Source organism: Sphaerodactylus townsendi, linkage group LG05 (assembly GCF_021028975.2).
Source record: "Sphaerodactylus townsendi isolate TG3544 linkage group LG05, MPM_Stown_v2.3, whole genome shotgun sequence".
NCBI classification, from domain to species: Eukaryota; Metazoa; Chordata; class Lepidosauria; order Squamata; family Sphaerodactylidae; genus Sphaerodactylus; species Sphaerodactylus townsendi.
The window spans coordinates 38,812,466-38,836,166 of record NC_059429.1 but is presented as its reverse complement, the minus strand read 5'-3'; the positions used below and the strand labels follow the sequence as shown (position 1 = coordinate 38,836,166).

Genomic DNA, 23,701 nt, shown 5'->3' with positions numbered 1-23,701 from the left:
ATATGAGGGAAGGGCCGAGCCGAGGGAGGAGGAGGAGCGGAGAGGCAAGATGGCGGAGGAGCTGGCTGGGTCGTTTTCCCCTCAGCCTGGACGATGCGCTTATTTCGTGGCGCGGAAGAGACGCTTCTGCAAGATGGTCCCGGCGCAGGGAAGGCGCTTTTGTGGGGAACACGCAGCCCAGGAGGTAGCAGGCGGGCACAGGCTGTAGTAGGGGCAGCTGGCAAAGGGCTCCAGCCTAATTCTGATTTGGTGACACAGAGCAAGAAAACTACCTTGGCCCGCTAGAGGACACCAGTTGGTTTTGCTTTAAGATGCCAGAAGTGAGACCAGAGCACTTAGAGACTGGCGGAGTGGAGAGAACCATCTTTACACATGCTCAGAAGTCATGTCAGTCATTCTTCATGTCAGGGATCCCAGATCTCTTTCAACGTGGCTACTATTAAGAGCCGGTAGCACCTTAAAAGCTAACAACATTCAATTCCATCTTAAACTCGCAAATGAAGAAGTGGGCACTTTTGCCGAATTATTATGGTAGATTTCACAGCTGCCAGATCTTTAGCTGGTTGTTGGCCTTTCATTACAATTTGAGCCTCACCCTGAGACCTAGGAAGTTGTAATGTATCGGCGTAGTATTCGTGCAGATCCCAGCAGGGCTGCCTTTTGAATTTGACCAATGTTAATTTTGTCAATTCGAAGATGTTTCAAGTGCTGCCCTAGTGTTTTCGGGATGGCGCCCAGCGTGCTGATAACCACTGGGATGACCTCAGCTGGTTTGTGCCATAGATGCTGAAGCTCGATTTTCAAATTGCAGTATCTAGTGACCATCTCTTGTTCTTTTTCAGTGACCCTGCTGTCACCTGGTACTGCTATGTCGATGATGGTCACTTTCTTGTCCTCGATCACAGTGATGTCTGGTGTATTTGGGGGGAAGAATTAGGACTAATAAAAGGAAACACTTCTTCACGCAACGTGTGATTGGTGTTTGGAATATGCTGCCACAGGAGTTGGTGATGGCCACTAACCTGGATAGCTTTAAAAAGGGCTTGGACAGATTTATGGAGGAGAAGTCGATCTATGGCTACCAATCTTGATCCTCCTTGATCTCAGATTGCAAATGCCTTAGCAGACCAGGTGCTCAGGAGCAGCAGCAGCAGAAGGCCATTGCTTTCACATCCTGCATGTGAGCTCCCGAAGGCACCTGGTGGGCCACTGCGAGCAGCAGAGTGCTGGACTAGATGGACTCTCTTCTGATCCAGCAGGCTAGTTCTTATGTTCTTATGTTCTTATGGTGTTTCAACACTTTGTCCTTTTGGATTCAAAAGTCCCACAGGCTCTTGACCTTCTCATTTTCCTTACTTTCTCTGGACAATGTTCTCACCAGTTCTTAGCTGTTCTTATGTTGTAATTTTTATTTATTGTTATTGTTATTACTTTATTTTATTTAATATCCCACTCTTTCCCAACAATAAAATGCCTTTAAGCTTAGTGGTTTTCTCTTTATTTTTGGTATAATCTTTCTAGGATTTTTTCTGTTTACAAGCTCTTGCCTCTTTAGCAGCAAGTACTGATTCTGTAGAGGTGATTTTATCTTATCAGTGGGAGATTTCTGGCATAGGCCAATTTTTATGCATTTGCTGTCTTAGAGAACAGCCATATTGTGAGCTGCCTCGAGCCCTTCGGGGGTGAGTCGGCCTATAAATTTAACAAATAAATAAATATGCAATTCAGAAATTCACAGATGCATTGCATACTTATCCTGTGGTCTAAAAGAATGACTGTTCAGTTCACATTTCAATCTTTCTTTTTTAATCAGGAAGAAAATGGCAAGAAAAGAATTCCGTGCCCTCTGGATTCAAAACAGTAAGCAACTGTAATGTATGTTATTCAGTTACTGTTTTAATTTATTATTTATTTGGCTGTTTTTAATCCTCCCAGAAGGGTTGAAGGTTGCTTACATAATGAAAATAATGAACCGGCATGAAAACTTAATATATCATAAACCAGTAAAAGTACCCATGTCATACAAATTTTCTTCTGCTGCCAACCAGTTGACTTAATCAAAGAGTCTTTAATTAATTAATTAATTAATTAAACTTATAGGCCGCCTCATCCCCGAAGGGCTCGAGGCGGCTCACAACATGGCTGTTCCAACGAACATCAAATCAACAAATCAACGGATCAGCACATAAAAACTTAATCCCTTAAAACCTATGCAGAAATAGATTAAATAACTAAGTATTTTAAAACGAAGATTGTTTAAAACAGGCGCCCGAACCAAGGCCAAGGAAGGGAGGAGATAGGTCAGACTTGCATTTAAAAAAAAAAATTTAAAAGTCAGACTTGCATTCCTAAAGACAACAAGGCAGGATGTATTTCCAACTTCTTGGAACAATAGTGACTAGACCAGACCTGGGCATTATACGGCCCGCGGGCCACATGCGGCCTGCCGGATGACCCTGACTGGCCCCCCTGCCTTGCTGGGGAGCGAGGCGCCTTTGAAAGCCCCACAGAAGCCGGTTGCCTTGGCTGCCGGCTTCTGCGGGGCTTTCAAAAGCGCCTCCCCTTCCCCCCGCCTTGCTGGGGAGCGAGGCGCCTTTGAAAGCCCCACAGAAGCCGGCAACCAAGGCAACCGGCTTCTGCGGGGCTTTCAAAAGCACCAGTCGATGAAAAAAGTAGGTCAAGGGACTTAAGTCTCCCCACTTGCTTGATTGTCACAGTGGACAACTATGCAGGTAGGTTAAGCCTGTGATTCTTTGTGCCAAATAGTGTTGTATGCAGAACTGTTGCCACTGATTCCAAGTTGATCTGTGCACCTGTCTGTCACTTATCAGCTCCTATTATGCAGAATTGAGTTCAACCTTTTGGCCCGGCCCTCCACAATATTTTCTGTTTCTTATGCGGCCCCATGGAAAAAATAATTGCCCACCCCTGGACTAGACTGCCAGACTGTGATGTCAAAGATCAGGTTCCAATCTCTATTCTGGCTGACTTTAGACTTCTCAGACATTTGCAGCCTAATGTACCTCACATGGTTGTTGTGAGGATAAAATGTAGGTGAAGAGAATGATGTAAGCTGCTTTGGATCCCCGTTGAGAGAGACAGAGTATAAATTGATAAAATTAATATATATACATCAACCCACAGCTGAGCTGCGGAGATGGTGGGCCCTGGGAGATGAAACTCCAAGGAGGTGTTGACTCAAAATACATAACTAAATACTTAGCTGAGGGATGTGGTTACAAAGAGCTTTAAAAATGAAAAAAGAACAAACCTTGAATTGAACCTCAAAACAAATAGACCCATAGCAATGTCTCAACATTGGTTTTGCTCCTGCCAAAAGATAAGAAGCTGAATTTTGGATCAACAGATCTTTCAACTTCTCTTGAAAGGTTCCATCAAAGCAATCCATTTATTTACTCTGATTCCTATGGGAGCTACAGGAACAATCCTTGAAAGCAACGGGCAAGGGGCTGTGGCTCAGTAATAGGGCAGCCGTTTGGTGTGCAAAATTCCTAGATTCAGTCCCCAGCATCTCCATCTTAAAAGTGTGTGTGAGAGAGAATTAGGTAGCAGGTGATGTGAAAGACCTCAGCCTGAGACTGTATGGAGTAGACAGTACTGACCATGACGGACCAATGGTCCTTTTCAGTATAAGACACCTCCATGTATTCACTGGCTTTTTTGCTAGCCAGCCCCCCTCCTCCCCCCAGGAACCGTCTGCTAAAGAAAGCTCAGCAGACTACTTCCTTCTGTTCCTTTTTGAGACAGGCAAAACCTGCTGTTTTCTAAAGAGTTTAGTTTGAGTGGTGGGATGCCAATTTGGTATATGGTATTTTTATTTTTGTTGTATTTTATTGGTTTTCACTTATTTAGGGTTGTCTGAGAATTTTTGTTTTGCTTTCAGATAGTTAGGGTGAAATGGTTGGATTTTTTTTCAACAACACGTGGTGAACAGAACATCGTGTTTACTTTCTGTTTCTGATCTTAGCACTGTATATGAAGATCTGCTACAAAAACACTTGAGAAAATGTAATTCAAGAGAGAAACCAAAGCCTGTAAGTGTACCTGGAGTTGTTGCTTGTTGGAGCTGAAAGGGCCTGTACAATCCCAGGGACAGTCTGCCTTTTGCAGTGATATACCTTGCTGTGTTCATTTGTATGAATGCTTTGCATACAATAATACATTATATATGAAGTATTGGAGTCCTTTGAAGCTGTGAATGAATGAATGAAACCTTTAATGGCATATCGAATATACAATAGAGATTTAAGTTAAATTAAAATCTATTTGGACATACAATAAATAGGAGTTAAAACGTTAAGCCATTCAATTAAAAGTATGTCTAGTAAAAAATTGGGAACGCTCAGCAATCACAGCGCACAGAAATCTAGCTGTTGGTTCGAGTATGGCAGTTGAAAACAGAGTTTTGGGAATATCTGCAGTGTTGCCTAATCCAGCCATAAGAGGATTGAGTAATTTTTCCCACTGCCCATTGGAGCTGCCCATTGGAGAAGCAGATACGTAACCAGAACCTGAAAATGCGGCACCAAGCTTTGGTTTCCATCAGATGCTGGCCTGTTTCCAAATACAGGGCAGTGTAAGGCACAGAGCAGGGGGTTCCTTTGAATCTGTGGGTATTGGATTATGCAAGGGGAGGTGTAAGCAGAAGTATCTAATAAGAAACGTACAAAATAAAAGGGATGATGCTGAAAGAAAAGCAGAAATGAGGCTTGGGGACAAATTCATAGGAATAAATGTTTATGTCTTTTTAAAATCAAACGTTAAAGTCTTGTGAAAGGTGAACTGGCACTGACCTGTGTTTCTGTGAAGGACTTTTTATTTTGGTTATGGAACACATTTAACCCTCTTCTATGTAAGAAAGTCCCTGAGCACTGTTCCTATGAAATTGGACAATTGTGGATATCTTTATTTCTCTTAAACAAACTAGCTTTTCTGCTCATTTAGCCTTTAACCATGATATAGGTTTGTTGTTATGCTGTTTTGTTATAACTAGTCTTCAACATATTTTTCCTATGATTTTATAAAGCTCTACTTTGCTGAAGATATTAATGCAGGATTGAAAGAGGCAACAGAATTGCCTGAGGAAAAGGTGAATAGTTTTTTTAAATATATGTGTATTGCAAATGTTAATAAAGGAAATAAAGAGTATCTTTCAGTTATAGAGTGCTCTTGGAGAAGAATAGTATATCAGTGTGGGGAAGACCTCTCTTGTGGGTTTTAATCGTAACAGTTTTTTCAGTACTGTGAGCTTGGTTTTGTATGACACAAGACAATCCAGTAAGATATATGATTAGGATGTTGTGGGTTTTTCAGGTTGTATGGCCATGTTCCAGTAGTATTTTCTCCTGATGTTTCGCCTGCATCTGTGGCTGGCATCTTCAGAGGATCATGGACACAGCCATACAACCTGGAAAACTCACAACATCCTAGGGATTCTGGCCATGAAAGCCTTCGACAATACAAGATATATGATTGTTTGAACCTCCCCATATAAATTCCAACACAGAAAGTCACATTTCTTTATGGTTGCTCTTGGCTAGATTAGTGTACTTCTGATTGTTTTGAAATATAGCTTTTGTATAAGATCCAGCATGTAGCCTCCATATTCTTGATTCTGTTATAGTGTCTCTTTCAACCCATGTCTGAGATGCATCCACAGCCTAGCTTTGTGCATTTTTACTAGGAATAATTTCCACTTAGCCTGCTTGGACTTGTAGCCCAATCCTGTGCTTGTTTAAATAGAAGTAAATGTTCATGCAGTAAAGTCAACACTTGCAATTTGGTGAAAGCATCAATCTGTAAAAACAGCAGCAGGGAAAATTAAACATACTGGCTCAAAAATAGCCAATGCTATTCATATCTATGAGCTACATCTTGATGGATCCATTTGCACAACCCCTTCCCTGTGCGTGTTGGTCATTCACTGAAGCTAGAAATGTGGATCTGGGTGAACTGCACAATATTTATTAATCTGTTTGATTCCCTTTTGCCTTCCTTCAAATAACTGGATAGTCTAATAGAAAAAGATTGAATATCATGCCTGAGAAGCAGAATATGAATGGGTCTTCTTTTTCTGGTAACTGCATAATTTGGATAAGGTCAAATTTTCTGCTTCTTATTTCAGTTTTATTCTTGGTTTATACTAGTAGCTGTATACAAGAAAGTTTCCTTTTTTGTTTTATAAAGATCAGAAAATAAGAAACTATACAACACAAGATGTCTTTCTGTACTCTGTCCAGCAGGTTTCAGTTTCTGCTCTCTCTAAAGAAGAATTAGAAGATTTGATTAGAAAACTGAAAAAAGCAAGTAATGGTACGTCTATTTTATTTGTTATGTTGGATTTATGTGGAGTATCCAGCAAAGATGAAATACCATTTTGTAACAGTTAGAACAACTATTAACTAATAATAACTGCTTAAAATATCTGTCAACCTGATTAAGCTCTCCATGATTTCTGGCCCAGGGAATTCACCTTTAAACAGATTCATTTAGAAGGAAGTTATTTGCCATGTATTTATACGGGAGTCAGGATTGTGACTACTTCTGGTGAAGCTCAGAGGAATAAATCAGAGTCTCTTTTGTAGGCATAAAATCCATTCTTAAGGACCAAACCTGTTCTCATCATGCCTTACAGGAAGCCTTAAGTGACCCCAGAAATGGGGATGCAGCTTTCAAGCATTTGAAACAGCAGGTAGAGTATCTTATTGTCTTTATTGGCGAGTAATTTTCTCATTAATCCTTGTTACCAGTAGGTTTCCTGTAAAGCCGTGGTTCTCAACCTGTGGGTTGATCCCCATGGGGGTCATAGCAAGGAGAACAGAAATCCATCTGTGTTTGTCATGATATATGTTATCAGCCGACAGATACTAATAGTACAACTACTATCATATGGGAGGGACTGCAAACATTTTATAAATTAAAAAAGGGATTCTCATACTCGAAAAGGTTTGGAACCACCACTTTAAAGTGCTTCTCGTTTGAAAGTTTATACTTATTTCTCAATTTAAGCATGAGCTGCATTAACTTCAGATGTTGTAAAAGCGCTATTGAAATCTCATTAATTGCAGAACCTTTATTAGGCATTTGCTGCTGAATCTAATTTTGTTCCTTAAACGGCTGTATACATAACAGAGTTTTTGTTGATTTTTCTGTTTGTTCTGAGTTTGCGCAATAAACAAATCCAGCTCTTAAAAGTCGGTGCTAAAAGTAACTGTTGTATTAAGTACATAATAATAGTGGACTGCAACCTACTACTACCTGAATTTCCTGCGATTAAAGAGAGATTCAAATCTCTACCTCTCTAATAGAATCCTTTTGCACAGGACCGAAAGAAATTCCATACACAAAACGATGATGTCTCTGATTCCCAAGATTTTTGTTTCTCTGTCCTCACATAATTATAGGCAGCATCGGATCTATCCAGTGTAGATCTGTAGTACTAATCACCTTGGTCTTTAACAAATGTGTATCAGAGTTGGGAAGGAAGTTGATGGGTCTGTGCTGCTGAGAAACTTGATTTCTTCAGTCTGGTGGAATGGTTCTCAAGCCCAGTAAATGTTGGAATATGGTTGTCACTGCATTATGGAAGGAATAGGGATGTTCATCCCATTTTTTTTTGTGATTCCTGGTTTTATTGAGTATGTGCTGAATTGTTTTTATGTTTTATATTGTTTTATATTGTGATTTAAAATTGTGGTTTATCCCTTTTTGTTTACTGCCCTGAGCCCTTCGGGGGACAGCCGTTTATAAATTTAATAAATAATAATAATGTGCCCAGTATTTTTTCTCCTTAATTATGTGGGGTCTTTATCATGAGATAAACAAGTTGCAGTTCTATATATAACTGCTGCTAGACTAGTTTTTGCAAAGATTTGGAAATAAAGTTATTCCTAAGAAAGATTGGATGGGAAAAATGTAAGAATTTCTTAAATGCTTATAAATAAGAAAAATTCTAGAAGAATATAGTCAGTAGTTTCAGTGTAAACTTGCTATTTGATTTTGTATGTGTGTACCAAATACATATATTTCTGCCTTCTTTATTTAATGATTGTTTACTTGTGCATAAAACTAAAAAAAGAACTGAAAAGGAACAAAGAACTAGCCATAGTAGAGACTATGGAAAATACATTTACCATAAGCTGTATTAATATGTTTCTGCAACTATCTGTGTTCTGTGTTCATAAAATAATCTTTTGAAGTCTGTAGGCTTCTATATTAGGTAACATGGAGAGATTAAATTTGCTTGGGACGAAGAGATGTTTTGTTGAATTTGGAGCTGGACGAGGAAAGCTGTCTCACTGGGTTGATATAGCCTTACAAGATGCTAAAGATGTTCACTTCCTTCTTGTTGAAAGAGCAACTACAAGATATAAGGTACAATTTCAAGCTTTCTTTTCTCTCCCCTCCCTTTTTGGCATTGTGCCATATTTTATAGTTTCCTGGTTTCTTTTACAGAGAGAAGATTGCCAATATAAGTGATTTAAGATGCAAAACTTATAAAGTTTAACAGTATCATAGCAATAAATGACTCTTGATATTTTCTTCTGCTTAATGTTTTTGTTTCCAAACAACTAGTGATAACATGGAACCATGCATTGCTGAGCAGGATAATAAATAAGATCTGAGTTCATAATCACAGATTGTTCTGTTTACACAGGTAGATGGAAAGCACAGGAAAAACAGCTTTGAAAGGCTTCAAGTTGATATTCAGCACTTGTGCCTAAGTAAGTTACATCGATTACATTGCACTGTGTCTTTAGAAGACAGTGCAAGAGAACATGGTAATTTTTTTTGAACAGACTAAGGCAGGGTCAGTGTCATTAATCTCAGCTAAGGCTGAGAGCCAGTGTGCCTTTATAAGTAGAGTGTTGAATGGGGCATGCCAGCTTCAAAGATTTACCAGAGTAGCCTGGGGTACATGCCATTGTTTGTCAATTGAACTTGTCTCCATGTTATTTTCTTAGGCAGCCATCTGTTAAATTATGAATAACTTTCACCAAAGCGTGTGGGGGCCTGTAGCTCTGGGAGCCATGCACATAGTTTCTGTCCTTTCCAATAGCCTCTTGTACCTGTCCATGCACAGAAGGGACTGGAGGAGGGAGAGTAAATGTATTTTGAGTTGAAGTAGCAAAATATTTCATTTTACAAGGTTAATTCTGAATCTTGGTCATTGAGATAGTAATTCTGGCCAGGTTTCAGCTAACAAAGCCTGTTGTTGGGGGAGGTTGATATTGCCACTGGCAGGTATTCTACCACTCCATGCAGCCAGCAGAAGAACACTTTTGCTGGAGGAAGAGCCACTTAAATTGGAGGGAATCTGGAGGAAGGCTTCCAAATAGGATTGGGAAGTATACAGGCCATCATCACTGTTTGCCTGATGGTGGCTCTGTTGGTCTTTCACATTGAAGTACTTCAGTAGCTGAATCCAACCCAGACTCCCTTCAGGAAAACAGATGACTAGGCTCTGAGGGCAAGAAGCATCTAAGGGGCTACTCATTTTTGTACACAAAGTATCAAGATTTGATTAATCAGAAGCTATGTCAAATACACTAAACAGTGAAACTGAGTGCCTTGATTTAATGTGAGTTATATTAACTAGCATCAAAGCCCATTGCAGGAGAGATGCAGGGGGGACCTAGCAAAGGATGGGGGAGCAAGCATTTCCTCCTGCAATGGCTTTACTGGGCCATAGTGCCTCCTCTCCTGGCATGACACTTGGCACCTACTTGGTCCTGGATCTGTGGCTTGGAGGTGGGAGAGGTCAGAAAGGTGTGGCTTGGGGTAGGTGGGAAGGGGAGAGTAGAAAGGTGAGGCTTTGGGTGGGGTGGTGGAAAGGTGAGGATTGGGAAAGGGTGGAAAGGTGAGTCTGGGGTTGGGGGAGGATTGAAAGGTGAGGATTGGGAAGAGGGTTGGAAGGTGTGGCTTGGGAGGAGGGTGGAAAGATAAGACTTGTGATCAGGGGAGGCTGATAAGGTGAGACTTGGATAGCAAGGGTGGAAAGTGAGGCTTGGGTGGGGGATGGGCTGGTGGAACTTGCTCTGGGGTCAGGGGAAGGGGTGGGGGAGGGAATGGAATGTCACCCACCAATGGGCAAACGGGACTCACTTTGTGAGTCCTGCTTGCCAATTTGTGGGGGGTTCGTCATCACAACATTCCATCCCATAGCCATTTATTGATTAGGATTAGCTTCAACTTGAACATTCACACTGTCTGATTTGTAGATTATATTTGCAAAATATTTTCATGAGGCAGTTACTATTCAGAAGCAGGCAGACTAAATTAAGTAATTTAGACTTGGTTCCTTTTTTCAGATAAGGTACCTGTTCTTGTGAAAGAGAAACTACCTACAGTAGGCATTGGAAAGCATGTATGTGGTTCTGCAACAGGTAAAAATTGTACAGGCTATCCGTATTGGAGACAAGCAAGCTAACTTTGCTTAAAATTATATGTGACCTAAGGCAGGCTCTGAGCTTTTTGGATTTCATTACCTTTTTGGTTCTGAATCTGCTTAAAATAGCTTTTTTTAATGAAAAGGTAGCCATAAGCAATCTGAAAAAAACCGCTGAATAATGGGGTTTACTAAATAATAACTAAAGATGCACAATAAATTAATGCTGTTTACTTGGGTTGCAATACCGGCTGCACTTACTAAGTAGACAGTCCAACTCAATTGGTTTGTCTTCTGAGTAAATATGGGCAAATCATGGCTGTTAGGTGGTAAGCTAACAGTTTGTTAATGAGCTAAATTGTGCATATTGAGGGGAATGGGATCAGGCAAAAGGGAGCCTTTTTTGGGGCGGGGGGGAATGCACGTACCCTGAAAATCTTGTTGGCCTTAAAGGTGCTATTGGGCTAAAATTCAGATGTTCAATGCAGACTGATACAGCTACCCTCTGAAAAAATTACATGCATTTGTTATTTATGATGTGAAGTAAACTGCAAATAACGGTTATGTTATGTATGTTCACAGACCTTGCTCTGAGATGTTTGGTTGAAACCTATGCAAATTTCTGTGAAGATGACAGAAGAGAAAGTCCATCAGCTAAACGTCGGAAGAGTGATGGAACCAGCGCTGCTCTTGATAATTCCAGTGACACTTGTAGTAAATCTGTAGCTGAGAACCAAAGCCCTGTGGCTGGCATTGTTATTGCATTGTGTTGCCATCATAGATGCGACTGGAGGTATTATGTGGGTCGAGAATTTTTTACCGCACTGGGGCTTGGAGCAACAGAATTCAATTATTTTAAAAGAATTACAAGCTGGGCCACTTGTGGCATGAGAGACAGTAGTCCCCAAACCTCTAGAATTGAAACGGAGAGTGACGAACAAGGCAGTGAAGCTGAAGAACATGACCCACCTGACAAACACATGGAGTGCACTTCAGATAGTCTGCAAGGGTAAGTGACCATTTGTAGTACAGGCATGTTTTGTGGAAGCGAGAGTCTTTCAAAGTGGAAGATCTCAGAATTCTAAATTCTGAGATCCAAGATAAGGACTACAAAGTTTTTACATTTTAAGAAAATGTTTTTACATTTTAAGCTTCTTTGCTTGCATTAAAATTGTCTAAATCTGATGTAATATCTTAATTTATTGTATTGTTATTTATTTAATTGTTTGTTAAAGCCTCTGAATCCCTCCTTTCATAGTAAATAACAACCAGAATGAAACAACAACTTTCAATCTTTATGTTGCAATGATGCATTTATTTATTTGGTTCTAGGCTGCTGACCACCGAGGAACGAAAACGCATAGGTCAGTTATGTAAACTGTTGATTGATCATGGCCGGATTGAATATTTACAGCAAAGAGGGTATGATGCTGTCTTGCAGTACTATACAGATCCAAGTGTGTCCTTAGAAAATGTGCTATTGACAGCAGTACCACATCAGTCTTCATTACCTCATTCAACTTCTTAAAGGGAGAAAGGATTTTACAGTGACTGGACTTGTGCTGTGTAGGGTTTTTGGTTTTTTTCAGATTTCAATATTGGCTCAAAACACCAAAGCATTCCTCCCACAGTGAGAGAATATCGTAACATTTTTCTCAGAGTAGATATGAGTGTTCTTCAGTCTTTCGAACTTGAAAAAAGTATGATAGTTGCCTCCTAGTAGTTGTAAAAAGGAAATTGGCAGGATTTATTTCCAGTTGTTATTGATAGCAGCAATATTGTTTTCTGTGTTTTCTGAAAGATAAGAATTTGAAATTGAAGAATCCACATACTTAATTCTGCACACAACATCTTATTTACAGTCTCAGCTAATGTATTACTTTGTATGTATTATAGAAGTTGTTCTACTCCATTTTTTAAAACTGCATTTGAACGCATGAGTCCATTTGTGTTGAATTAAAGCATTTTGTCTAAGCTTATAAAATACCTTTGTTCTGCCAGCAAAGATTGCTTTTCTAGAACTACAGCCCCAGGTTGCTTTGGCTGCTGTTGGTGTCCAGAACAGTCACTAGCCATGCACTAGAATCTCTTCTGCAGGAATATGTCCACTACAGACTTTTTTCTTGAAAACTCAAAAAATCCTTTAGGTGATATGGCATGGGTACTGTGTGGGGCAGCCCAGAGAGGAAAATGATATTAGTTTGGGTGGGCCCTGCAGAAATGTGCTCCTTCCTCTGCACATGGCATACAAACACACTTTTATTGCAGTCTTTCCAGAAAGATTATAACTAACCAGATTTGGGAAAGAATGCAGAAAAGCAGAAGAAAACACAGAGAATGAATTATTAGGCAACACAGTATCAGTACTCCAAAAAACCCAATCTGCTTTTGCATCCAAACTGAAGCAAAACTTCCATGTAAAAAAATCCAGAAATGCTACAGAAATTAGCAAAAGGCAGAATTTTTCTAGGTGGTTCCTTTTCTTTACTTCTTGTCTTGGCTATTACCAACTAGTGGCAAACATTCACGGAGTCTAAAATTCCTTTGTACCAAAGTATTTTAAAGAGCAGTAGGACATGAGCCATCTGGTTTCTAGTCTCTGAGCAACAAGCCTATCACAGTTGTTTTCCCAGCCTGCCCTCCCGCTCCCCTCCAGAAACAGATTTTGACATTCTGGGAAGGAAATATAGACTTTGGTATTAGGAAGTGAGGCAACAATAATCTAAGCTAGCAGATAATACGCAGAGGTGCTAGTAAAAAGGTCACTGTGAATAGGGAATTGGAATGTGTGCCATTACTGTTAACACCTGCTATTGTGCTTTGTTTGTTCTACTGTATACCGTTATCTTGCTTGCCTCTCTCTTGGCGTTTTTCCCAGTCTGGCCTGGCTGGGTGTGAGAATGAACCTGAGTGGGCTGGGCCAGAGTTCTCTTGAAGTTCTGTGTGTGATTTTTGAGTCATTGGCTACAAGGCCTTGGACAGACCTAAGCTTTGCAATAAAGATCCCTTTCTTTTATGAAGGTTCTTGTTGCTGGACTCAGTTCGTTACAGTCATCTTTCTTCAAATCATCGATGCATGTTTTCCTCCAAGAATTGAGTTCATTTTAAGTATGCAAAGATACCTTTTCTGCTGTGTGATTCCTCAATGTATGCTTGCATGAACTGAATTCCATACAACTCTCGTTCTTCCTCCTCTTCCTCATTCTCACATGGAGGGAGTATAATCTGCAGTTTTAGCGGATTGTCTCTGAAGTTGACAAATCTAGTAATTAGAATAATAGGTTAAGGCAGTGATTTTGAATTTTTTTAAAAGAGCAATTTCAACCCCAACTGTTTGATAGGAGAAATTGCTAGCAGGACAAATCCTGTTCAAATCAGTGGTGCTTTGTGTTCGTACTATGTAATCTTCAGCATTTTTCAGAAGCATAGCCTACATTTATGATTTAATTCTAGTACTTATTTCTATACTTGTGCCTCCTTGTAAGATCTCAGTGGTTTTAGTGGGGCTTTATCTGTGTATGGGATATCAAATATAACCTTGATAGGAGAATTTAAATTGTTTATGCAATTATATTTATTTGCAATAGTTGTATGTATTCTGAGTTGTCTGTTGAAGTCAGTTTCAGCTAAGGTTGATGCTGGCATCTCTGCGATAAGTACAGATCTCGTCCAGGCAACTAGGTTCTTTACTTCTATACTTCAAAAGCCTCCCCAGTGCAGAATTCTGCAGCCAGGATGTTGACTGAAGTAGATTGTAGAGAGTGTATGACTGCATTCTTGGCTGTCCACATGGGCTGCCAGTGTGTTTCTGAATGGCTTGGGACCAGCAAACATAAGGACCGTATACTCCCTTACAAATCTATCCTGCCACAAGTCATCTTTTGAGGCCCTGCTACAGGTGCCCCCGAACTTTTTTAGGGTAGGCAGGGGGACAACTCAGGACTCGGAGATGATCATCTTAGTTGTGGTACTAAAACACTGGAACTCCCCGGAGAGAGTCACCTGTCCCCTTTTGTTATTATCTTCTGCCCGCAGGTGAAGACTTTTGTTTCATCTGGTATTCACTGAGTGACCCCTCCTTCTTGCCCTATGTTTTAATTATTGTTTTTCTGCTTTTGTCTACATATTTTAGTTGGCTTTTCATTGTTTTGATGAAGTGTGTTTGGTTTTAATGGCTTTGAATATGCAGTTTTCCTTAATGTCAGCCACCTTGATAGCCCTGATGAGGGCAGAAAGATGGGGTGTAAAATCTGTAAATAACAATAAATGAATACATTGGAACTTCAAGGAATGAAGGGCAGGTGTCAATATAACAGTGAGCACATAAAGGCTGGCACTTGGGATTCCAACAAGACAGCCAGCTAGGGATAAAAGGCAGAACTAGTTTGGGAATTCCAAATTCTTCAGTTCGTACCTATTCAATGCACAAAAGATGCACACAAACCAATTGAGTGTAAATGCTTGGTATCAATCATTTGACTAGTAAATAAATGTGTGCTCACTGTGAATTGTAACACAAAGAGAGACTTGAACTCATCAATGACTGGGAACAGTGGAAAACATTCTAATTAGCAAAGCCCCAGAAATAATACACAATGAGAACAGGACTAACTCAGACATAGAGGGAACTTAGTGCAAGCATCTGCCTAAACAGTCAAGGAAGTCCTCTTTCCACAGCCACTAAATCAGCAGTGATTGAAAGAAACATCTATCAGGATACTTTTCTTCTCCTACAAGATTAGTTGATTTTGATTACTGGAAAATTAGGCTGCCAGTTTCAAAGCTCCTCACTTTGTCCCCCTCTGAGTATGAATATGCCTTGAACACTCGAAATTGGACTGCCAAAAGGGAGATGGATATATTACTAGGTGGGCCCACTGATTTTCCTTAGTTTAAAGAATGAGGCTTGAGTGAAGGGAGGAATTTATTAATTTGGAAACAAATGTGCATTCCCAGAAACCAGTGACCAGATTGTCTATATCTGCTGATAGCTGTAAACATGCAGTAGGTTGTGGTATTTTACCTCAGGTTTGTCATGCCTTCCATACAAACAGGAATATCTTGAAGTTTGTTACTACTGAGGACAAGGGTACTTAGGTTTGCTAGGTTGCAAATGGCTTCTGGCAAGTTATTTATTTCATTCCGTTGGAGCCACAATGTATGCAGGTTTTCCATTCTGCAAAGAAAAACAGCTCTATTTATTATGAACATTTCTTAAATTCTCTTGACACCTCTTGTCATCTCTGAGTATGGTTATATCTCCACAACAAAACATCAGCATATGGGGTGTCCTGTGAGCAATTTTGCTGGTTTTCCATCTAGACATTTTATAACAGCAGAATAAGGAAAGACTTCTGGGATCCCAGAATGCTGAATCCAATATTTGATAAAAGATGTATGGTTCTCCCACCAATCATTTTATTCTTGCCACAATTCTGGGAGAAAAATTGGGCTCACCCAGTTTCTTTTTCATACCTGCTGTGGTAGATTTTGTTTGAAATGCTTTTCTAATCCACAAGATAGGATTTTGGAACAAACAGCAAGCATCTGGAGAAGGATGGGAAAGATTTCCTCCACCGAGACATTCTGTGAGCTTTTATGCTGAATTCAACCTTTTCCAACCTGAGAGCTTTTATGCTGAATCCAATACTTATCCTTCCAAGGAGATTGTCTGCTTTTATAACATCCTGTTAGATCTGTTAATGTGCTGCATTATAGACCAGCTAACCCCATCCGTAAATGAGTGAAAAGATTAAATTCAGTTATATCTGCCTTGGTGATCTTTCAATTACAGCTTAGGGAACATCTTTTGCTTTGGGCAGTGCAATGATATAGTTTAATAGAGACACATTTCTGCATAACAATACACAGTATTGACTCTTACTGTTAATATGAAATCCTGATTATAGCCAAATAATGGAGGCAGGATTTTTCTCCAGTACCTGTCAATATTGCCAGGGAGTTCCTTCAGCTGATTTCCTCCCATGTCTAGCCATTCCAGATTAGGCATCTCCAGGAGGACTGATGGGAAAGTGGCAAACTGGTTCATACTCAGATCCATGTGATAAAGCCTTTTCAGATTGCTGAGCTGATGAAAAGAGGGAAGGGGCAACTGTCAGCAAGGACTCCCAGATCAGAATACAGCAGCTTAATGTGGGCCTTTTAAATACCCTTGCCCCCCATTAGGTATTTAGCCTTGCAGTGGGCTGCTGCCAGCTCTGTATCAGACCACATTCTTTAGAAGATATCTTTAGAAGCCAATGACACTGTTCTAGACGCTTAAGAATTCTAGTGAGGGTGTATTGTTGTGGAACCACCTTTAGTATTGTATCAGCAATGAAAGTCAACTACCACAGAATGTCAATGAACAGATGGCTGAGTGATCTGTCAGGTGCTTCCGGTTCAGTAATCCAGTCTGGCCTGTTCCAGCAATAGGTACCAGCTGGCTATGTAACTGTAACCTTGTCGTGATCATATAACTCTTGAAGAGGCCATCGTTAGATCCTATGGATCTGGCCAACTACTACCCAGTCCCAAATCTATAGTTTTGGTAAGGTAGTTGAGAGGGGGGTTGTGGAACAGCTGCAGGTATTTCTGGAAGATGCATCAGTTTTGGACCCATTCCGGTCGAGTTTCCAGCCTGGTCCTGGGACAGAACTGCTGGTCACCATCACAGATGAACTTCCCCAGCTAATTTAATTGTAATTTTAATTCACTATCTTAAAATATGTATTTAATATCTACTTTATCTTGAGTGCTGAATGTTACTTTACTCTTGTATTTTAATGATACCGGTAGTTATTTTATCTGAAAGCTTATGTGCTATATAGACTTATTTAAATACATGAATAGTGAATGAGTATAGTAAATCTATATGCAAACATGTCCAACATGAACTAGTTACAGCTGCTTCATATGTTATCAAGTAGGGAAAATTGAAATATGGTAGAATCAAGACATCACAGATTTTTATTGTGGGAAGTCTGCATAGAAGAAGGAAGAAAGGACAGAAATTGCTTGGCTTTACTACTGTAAAGATGAAATATTTCCTGTGCAATGTTTAACAGTTACAATCTTTTAAATTCGCTGAATTCAATGGCCTAGAAAAGTTAGGATTGTGCTGAGTCAGTTAAAACCTTTAGATGGATGAAGAAAGTGTCCCATATTAACTGTGCAACACTTTTAAAAAGTTAATTATCTTTAATGAGTACCTATAAAACTGCATCCACAAAATATGATTTTCCTTCAAATCTGTTATTGAATAAGAAAATGTATGCAGACTTCATTAACTGAATCAGTTCCTTTAGCCAGAGACAGGTTGTAATTGTGGTGATGTGTGCCCTTAAGGAGTTTGAATTGATGGACGGAGATAAGATACCTGGGAAAAGCAGTTGTAGCTGAGACCTGGAGGAGTTCAGATGTGGAGCTGCTGTTAGCTGTTCACTGTTTAACAGTTCACATTGTTAATTTTAAATAAAGCTGTTTGAAACTGGCTACAGTTATCCTGCAATTATTCATGAAAGTAATATGTAAACTGGTTCTAAGAGGTGGCTCATGTGGTGGCATCTGTTGAGATCACAACAGGAGAGCCGTGTGGATGTGGCCATACCGTTTGTGAGAACTGCCACAGATGAGGGACTGTATGTGTCCTTACTGCATTGTAGAAGAGCTACTGAACTCAATCAAATTGAAGCAGTTGCCTGTGGAGCTCCAAGTGAATGGCGCACTGTGTCCATGTCAGTCATGCCTGTCTTCAAGCCCAGGTGCAAGCCCAGAAGCTCTTGGATTTAGGAAGAAGAACCTGCAAGTCTGAACTAGCCATTGGAAGATTCAACATTTGTTACTCTAGTATTAAAAGCAAAGTTTGTGAGTATACCCTTCATCACACTGAGCAAAGAAAGAGAAAACAAAATTGTCTTTCCAAACCTGGTGGGGAAGTTCACAGATGTCTCTGTTGACAGCCAGCTCCAGTCTTTCCAAACTGACACAATGGCTCAGCTCTTTAGGAATGGTTTTAATTTTATTGTAACTTAGGTTCAGCTCTTGGAGATTTGACAACTGACCTGAAAAAGGTAGAAATCAAAGAAACCATATAATCACCTGTTGAAAACTTACTTTTCCATAAGGAGCACAGTGCTAAGTCAAGCGTGAGTGGGTGGCGAAGATGTCACAGATGTGAACAATACTGGAGGAGGACGGAATGTGGGATGATTCTGGTGGCTTCCCATCCTTTTTCACTAGTCTGGAATTGTTGAGTCCATCTTCATTATTGTTAAAGAATGTATTTTCCTCTCACCCATACAAGTTAAATTGCTGAACCGTCAATATTAGTGGGCAGTTTCACCTCCTGCTTTAGGCCTAGGCCTTTTGGTGAGCAGTAAATTTGTAACTGGTAAAGGGGCCAATACCGACTCCATTTCCCAGAAGTAGAGACAGAAAAGAGCTCTTTAACCTTCCTTTTTTTTTAGCTGAACAATAGGAGGTAATACAATAGGAGTACAAAGGTATATTTCACAGAAATATTGTGCAATATACCTTTGTTCAAAGCACACTAGTACTTCAGTAGGGTTGCCAGCTTCCATGAGGGGCCTTGGCTATCTCCCAGATGTACAATTGATCTTCACACTACAGAGATCAGTTCCCCTGGAGAAATTTGCTGGTTTGGGAGATGGACTGTGTGGCATTACAGCCTGCTAAGGTCTCTCCTCTCTCCAAATCCTGTCCTCTCCAGACTCGTCTACGAAATCTCCAGGAGTTTCCTAACCTGGAAACCCTTAGCAACCCTTGTGTGGACTTGGGAAAATTGTGGCATGTGCCTGTAACAGCTTCCAAGATCAGGTAGACCACATTCCACCAGCAGTAAACAGAAGTGGTCTAGGTGGGATGTACGATTTTCCTAACAGCAAGAATTTGCTGTACCTTAGTCTTCATGTCCATTTGCAAGTGTGAATTACCATCTCCTGCTGACCCTACTTGCCAGAGATTACCTGTAAACTTTTTTAATTCTTGCAGTCATGATGGTTACTTAGTGTTTCTCCTAATGCCTCATATTTTATTTATTTATTTTATTTTTATAGGCCGCCTCATCCCCAAAGGGCTCATTCCACCTGCCCACCAGAAGGTGTCTTTGGTGTGCAGCTTTCTGCCAGCCCTACCTTTCAGGGATTGTCCATTAAAGCCAATAGCATTTACTATCAACAATACTGCTTCAATTGTTGATGTCCTTGAAACTTACCATAAATTATAAACATAATAACATTTTCTCTAGGTCAGGGGTCTGCAACCTGTAGCTCCAGAGCCACAAGCGGCTCTTTCAGCCTTATACTGCAGCTCCGCGTAGCCTGGAGGTCGGAGGGTAGCATGGGTTTGTCCCTCCAGCCCTCCAGAGAAGCACTGGAAGGAAAGGTGAGTGGAGGAGCCGAACCGGAAGCAGCTCCATGCGGAGCTGCCTCTCCAACTCGGTAGATCTTCGGGGTCGTGGAAAATGGGTCCAAATGGCTCTTTGTAAAGGTTGCTGACCCCTGCTCTAGGTGAACTGATCTCTGTCAACTGGACATCAGTTGTAATTCCATGAGATCTCCAGCCACCACCTGGATGTTGGTGTAACCCCCATGCCCAGAATGGGTTGGCCCAGAATGGGTTGACCCAGTAAGGGGTGGAGACTCAGAGCAGCAGAAAGGCTGAAAGAGCTCTTTGCAGAAGACAAGGGTACCAGACTCGGACCTTGATTTCTATAAGCCCTTAACACCTTGTTAAGGTAATTGCAATATTGTTGGGAACTACTGGGAAGGTAGTTGTTGTTTTTGCTATGTTGTAAATGTTGGAGTTTATTGTTTCAGGGTTTTCTTTTGTGGTTGTAATGGGTGAGAGTTCTCCTGGAGACCTTCATCATGTTGCAACCTGTTCATCAAGCCCTTGGAGTCTTCAGGAGCCAGCCAACTTGCAAAGAAGATTTGGACTTGGCAATATCAGTAGACTGTAAATAGAAGGACTTGAAATGCAACCTGAACAGGACCTTGAATTGTAACGTTAAATGTTGATGTTTTAAAAGTGTTAATTGTACAGAAAAGTAAACCATTTTGTTGTTTAAAAATTGTTGTTGCAACTCATTCCAAGTACTGCCCCACAGAACCCACAAGCTGAGGTTACATTGGCAAACCCAGTTATCCCTGGAGATTTCCAGTCCTAGCCTATGTACTGTCCCATTCAACTGAGAAAGGATTTAGAGAGACTTTGTTCATATTGTGGGAAGAAGTGGAATTTAAGAGCATTTTGCCTAGGTCTTATTTACACAGGAAAAAAATGAATGGTAAATGAGTATAGTAAATACGGAAGAGGTTCTTGAAAGCTACCATTATGCTGAAAACAGATAGGAATTTACTGGTCCCTTCTGTTCCTAGTTGTCTGATGAAATGGGAGGGCTGCAGGTGATCAATTGGGACTGGAAATAAGATCAATAGGAAACCAGTATTAGAAAACCAAATAAAACCAGTGTCCAGTGCACTGTAAGACCTGGTTCATGAAAGCTTATCTTGGAATAAATTTTGTTAATCTGAGTTACAGCCAGGCTCCAGTTTTATTTTGCTGATATATATTGGCCTAATATAGCTACCCATCTGGAATTAAAAAACCAAGAAACACAATACAATACACTGTACATTAAATACAATGTAAAGAAAAGTGGTTTCTTTACATTCAAAAACCTGGTGATCTACTGGATTCAGAAACCACTAAAGACATTAAAACTCACCAATCTGTGTAGGCAACTCCAAAATGGAATTTCGAGACAGATCTAGCACAATGAGATTTTGAAAGCGACCGACGAATTCAGGAATTTTTACCAAACCAGTTCTGTGAAGCTGCCATTCCTGAAGATGGTTCAGTTTCAGTAAGCAAGAAGGTAGCATCTAAATTTGCAAAGATAAATTGGGTGCTTAAAAAGTCATTGAGAAAACTAAACCAAGCATGGTTTCCTAATTCATGTAGAAAGGCAACTGGGAAATGATTTCCTCCTTAAATAACCAACTCAGAGCTTACAATAATCCAACCAAGACAAAATTAAAAAAATGAGCCAAAGTAAAATGAAAAGAATAAACATAAATTGACATGTAGTTGACTGATTCTCTTCTCCCAACACACAATACAAAGCAAGACAATATCTTACCCATCTTTCCCCCAGTAACAATAAAAGCAGCTAGATATGTGTGATTTTTTTAGCTGAACGATTAAACAGCATCACCCCATCCTGCCACCGGTCTTCAAGTTCAAATTGTAGTCTTGGCAGTTGCATTGCATTTTAAAAAAATACAAAAATTAATAATGGAACAGCATCAATTCTGCTTTAACCTAAATGCTTGGGAAAGCAGGGAGTAAAACCATGAAGTGAAATAGCAAAGATGAAATAAGAGTCAGATTTCTTCATTATTTCATTAGCTGAACTCCCATGTTTGCAGTACCTTCCATTCTTCATGTTCAATCTTTAATATAACCCTCCCATCTTCAGTGATCACTTTTTCTTTGAGCTTGGTCAGACTGACCCTCTCTTCCCAAACAAGTGTCAACCTAGAAAAAAAATTGAATCCTTCAGTTGTAATATCCTGTCTTTATTGTCTACAGTTAGATACATAGGCTGTGCTGAAGAACAGAGTCTGGAACACACGAAGGACAGTCTGTGATTGAGGGCATTAACATTGCCCTTATGTAAGCAGGAAGGGATATTAGTGTCATTCCAGAGAAAGGTCCCCAGATCATTCTTCCAATCTGCACCAGTGAAATGTAATTTAAAAGCCTCGCCATGCTGGTTTAGGCCTGACCTGTGCAAAAGTTTGAAGAGGTTGAATTCTGGATGATGCTACTTTAGCCTGCAAATGGACCACAGCAGCAGAAGCTGCTTTCCGAGACTTTATGCTGAAACGGCCTTACTAATACCTTCTGCCTGGGAGACTTTAACTGAAGATGTCTGAGATTTCCTACAAAAAATTCCTGCAATAAAAATTCTAGCCCAACTTGCTTCCTGGTGTGCTAGTTTTCTGCTTGCAGAGAGGGAGAAATGTGGGTATTACACAAGAAGCATTATAGAAAGTGGACTCCCACCTACTGTTCAAAGTGGTCCGGTCTTTTCTGTCATCTTATTCTTCTGCATGTATACTCCCTGCTGCCGAAAACTAAAAATACTTGGGTCTCAGAGCTTAGAAACTGACCAGATTTCTCAGGAAGCAGGTATGTTGTATTGGCTGGAATGCAGGACATCCAAGTTCAAATCCCCATTTTGCTGTGACAGTTACAGGATGAGATTATTTTTCAGCCTAACCTACCTCACAGTTTGTTGCAATATAAAAGGGTAGGGATAAACCTTGTATACGCCACCCTGATTTGAAGACTGATGGGATGCACATGAAATAGAAATGAGAGTCTGAGGATCCCTAAGGTACTTTTAGTAAGTACCTACCTCCCCGTAGCCTTCTGCCTGAATTCTCTTTCCTTCCTGAGTTCTTCGTTTATTTTTTGGATTCTGACTTCCCAAAGTGCTTTAACAGCTGTAAATGAGCCAACACAAGCTACTGTTTCAGTCATGGCTCTTCCACATTCTGATTCAGCATCAGGTTTTGGTTTTCTCCATTGCTCTTGCATACAGGAGCTTCACGTATCAGAGAGGAAACCTGGATGAAAGCATTAGAAGTGTTGTTTTAGATCTCTTGAGACTCACTTAACTGACTTCCAGTAGGAACAGACACACTGAAAAAGAGAGGCAAGCCAAAAAGAAACTGCTTCCACGACATAAAGAGTGACAGAAAACTACTTTTCCTTTTCTAACAAATGCAATTAATCTATTCAACGGACAGTTCAGAGAAGCACTCCCAACTTTAGCAGCAAAGAACAGCAAGCTCCCTCCATGTGTCAACAAATCCCTTTGTCAACTCAACACTTTCCCCTCTGGGCGTTAACAAAAGCGTTTCATTAACTCCTCACCTAAATCGTTGGATGTATTAGCTGGCTTTCCATGGCTTGTTGATTTCTGTGCAGCAACAGGGAGAGGTCATGAATCTTGACCAGGTTGCTAAAGCCATTTGCAACTCCCACGTGGGCTATGACAAGAATGAAGCGCAACTGCAGTCGAATTCTAATTTTAACCAGTGGCTCTTGCTGAGAATAGCAAGTATTGCCACAGCCAGACTGCAGAGCCTCTTGAATTATTCGTCCTCTAGGAATCTTAGCCCTTTTTAAAGATTTGCATTCTGCTTCTGCAAGTAAAGAAAAAGTAAACTATGCTGGATCAAGAAAAAATATTTAATA

General features: G+C 40.3%; 2 protein-coding genes across 5 annotated transcripts; one reads left to right on the top strand and one right to left on the bottom strand.

The window, feature by feature from the left end:
- Window positions 1–33: 33 nt before the first annotated feature.
- TRMT13 (tRNA methyltransferase 13 homolog) lies at window positions 34–17,901 on the top strand. Of its 4 annotated transcripts, none has more exons than XM_048496345.1 (11): window positions 34–184; window positions 1,814–1,860; window positions 3,989–4,055; window positions 5,048–5,110; window positions 6,264–6,333; window positions 6,606–6,712; window positions 8,227–8,394; window positions 8,678–8,744; window positions 10,332–10,406; window positions 10,991–11,417; window positions 11,741–17,901. In XM_048496345.1, the coding sequence occupies exons 1-11, from the start codon at window positions 50–52 to the stop codon at window positions 11,934–11,936; spliced, it is 1,422 nt and encodes a 473-aa protein (XP_048352302.1). In that variant the 5' UTR covers window positions 34–49; the 3' UTR covers window positions 11,937–17,901. The 4 variants fall into 4 exon arrangements, with proteins under 4 accessions (XP_048352302.1, XP_048352301.1, XP_048352304.1 ...); XM_048496344.1 differs by having other exon boundaries at window positions 6,261–6,333; XM_048496347.1 differs by lacking the exon at window positions 3,989–4,055.
- Window positions 11,978–23,488, bottom strand: LRRC39 (leucine rich repeat containing 39). Its single transcript, XM_048496348.1, has 9 exons — window positions 23,378–23,488; window positions 22,857–23,067; window positions 21,865–21,970; window positions 21,159–21,315; window positions 18,335–18,471; window positions 16,351–16,496; window positions 15,432–15,584; window positions 13,531–13,670; window positions 11,978–12,202 (listed from the first exon to the last, which is right to left on the bottom strand). The coding sequence occupies exons 2-9, from the start codon at window positions 23,036–23,038 to the stop codon at window positions 12,156–12,158; spliced, it is 1,068 nt and encodes a 355-aa protein (XP_048352305.1). The 5' UTR covers window positions 23,039–23,067; window positions 23,378–23,488; the 3' UTR covers window positions 11,978–12,155.
- Between the last annotated feature and the right edge of the window lie 213 nt (window positions 23,489–23,701).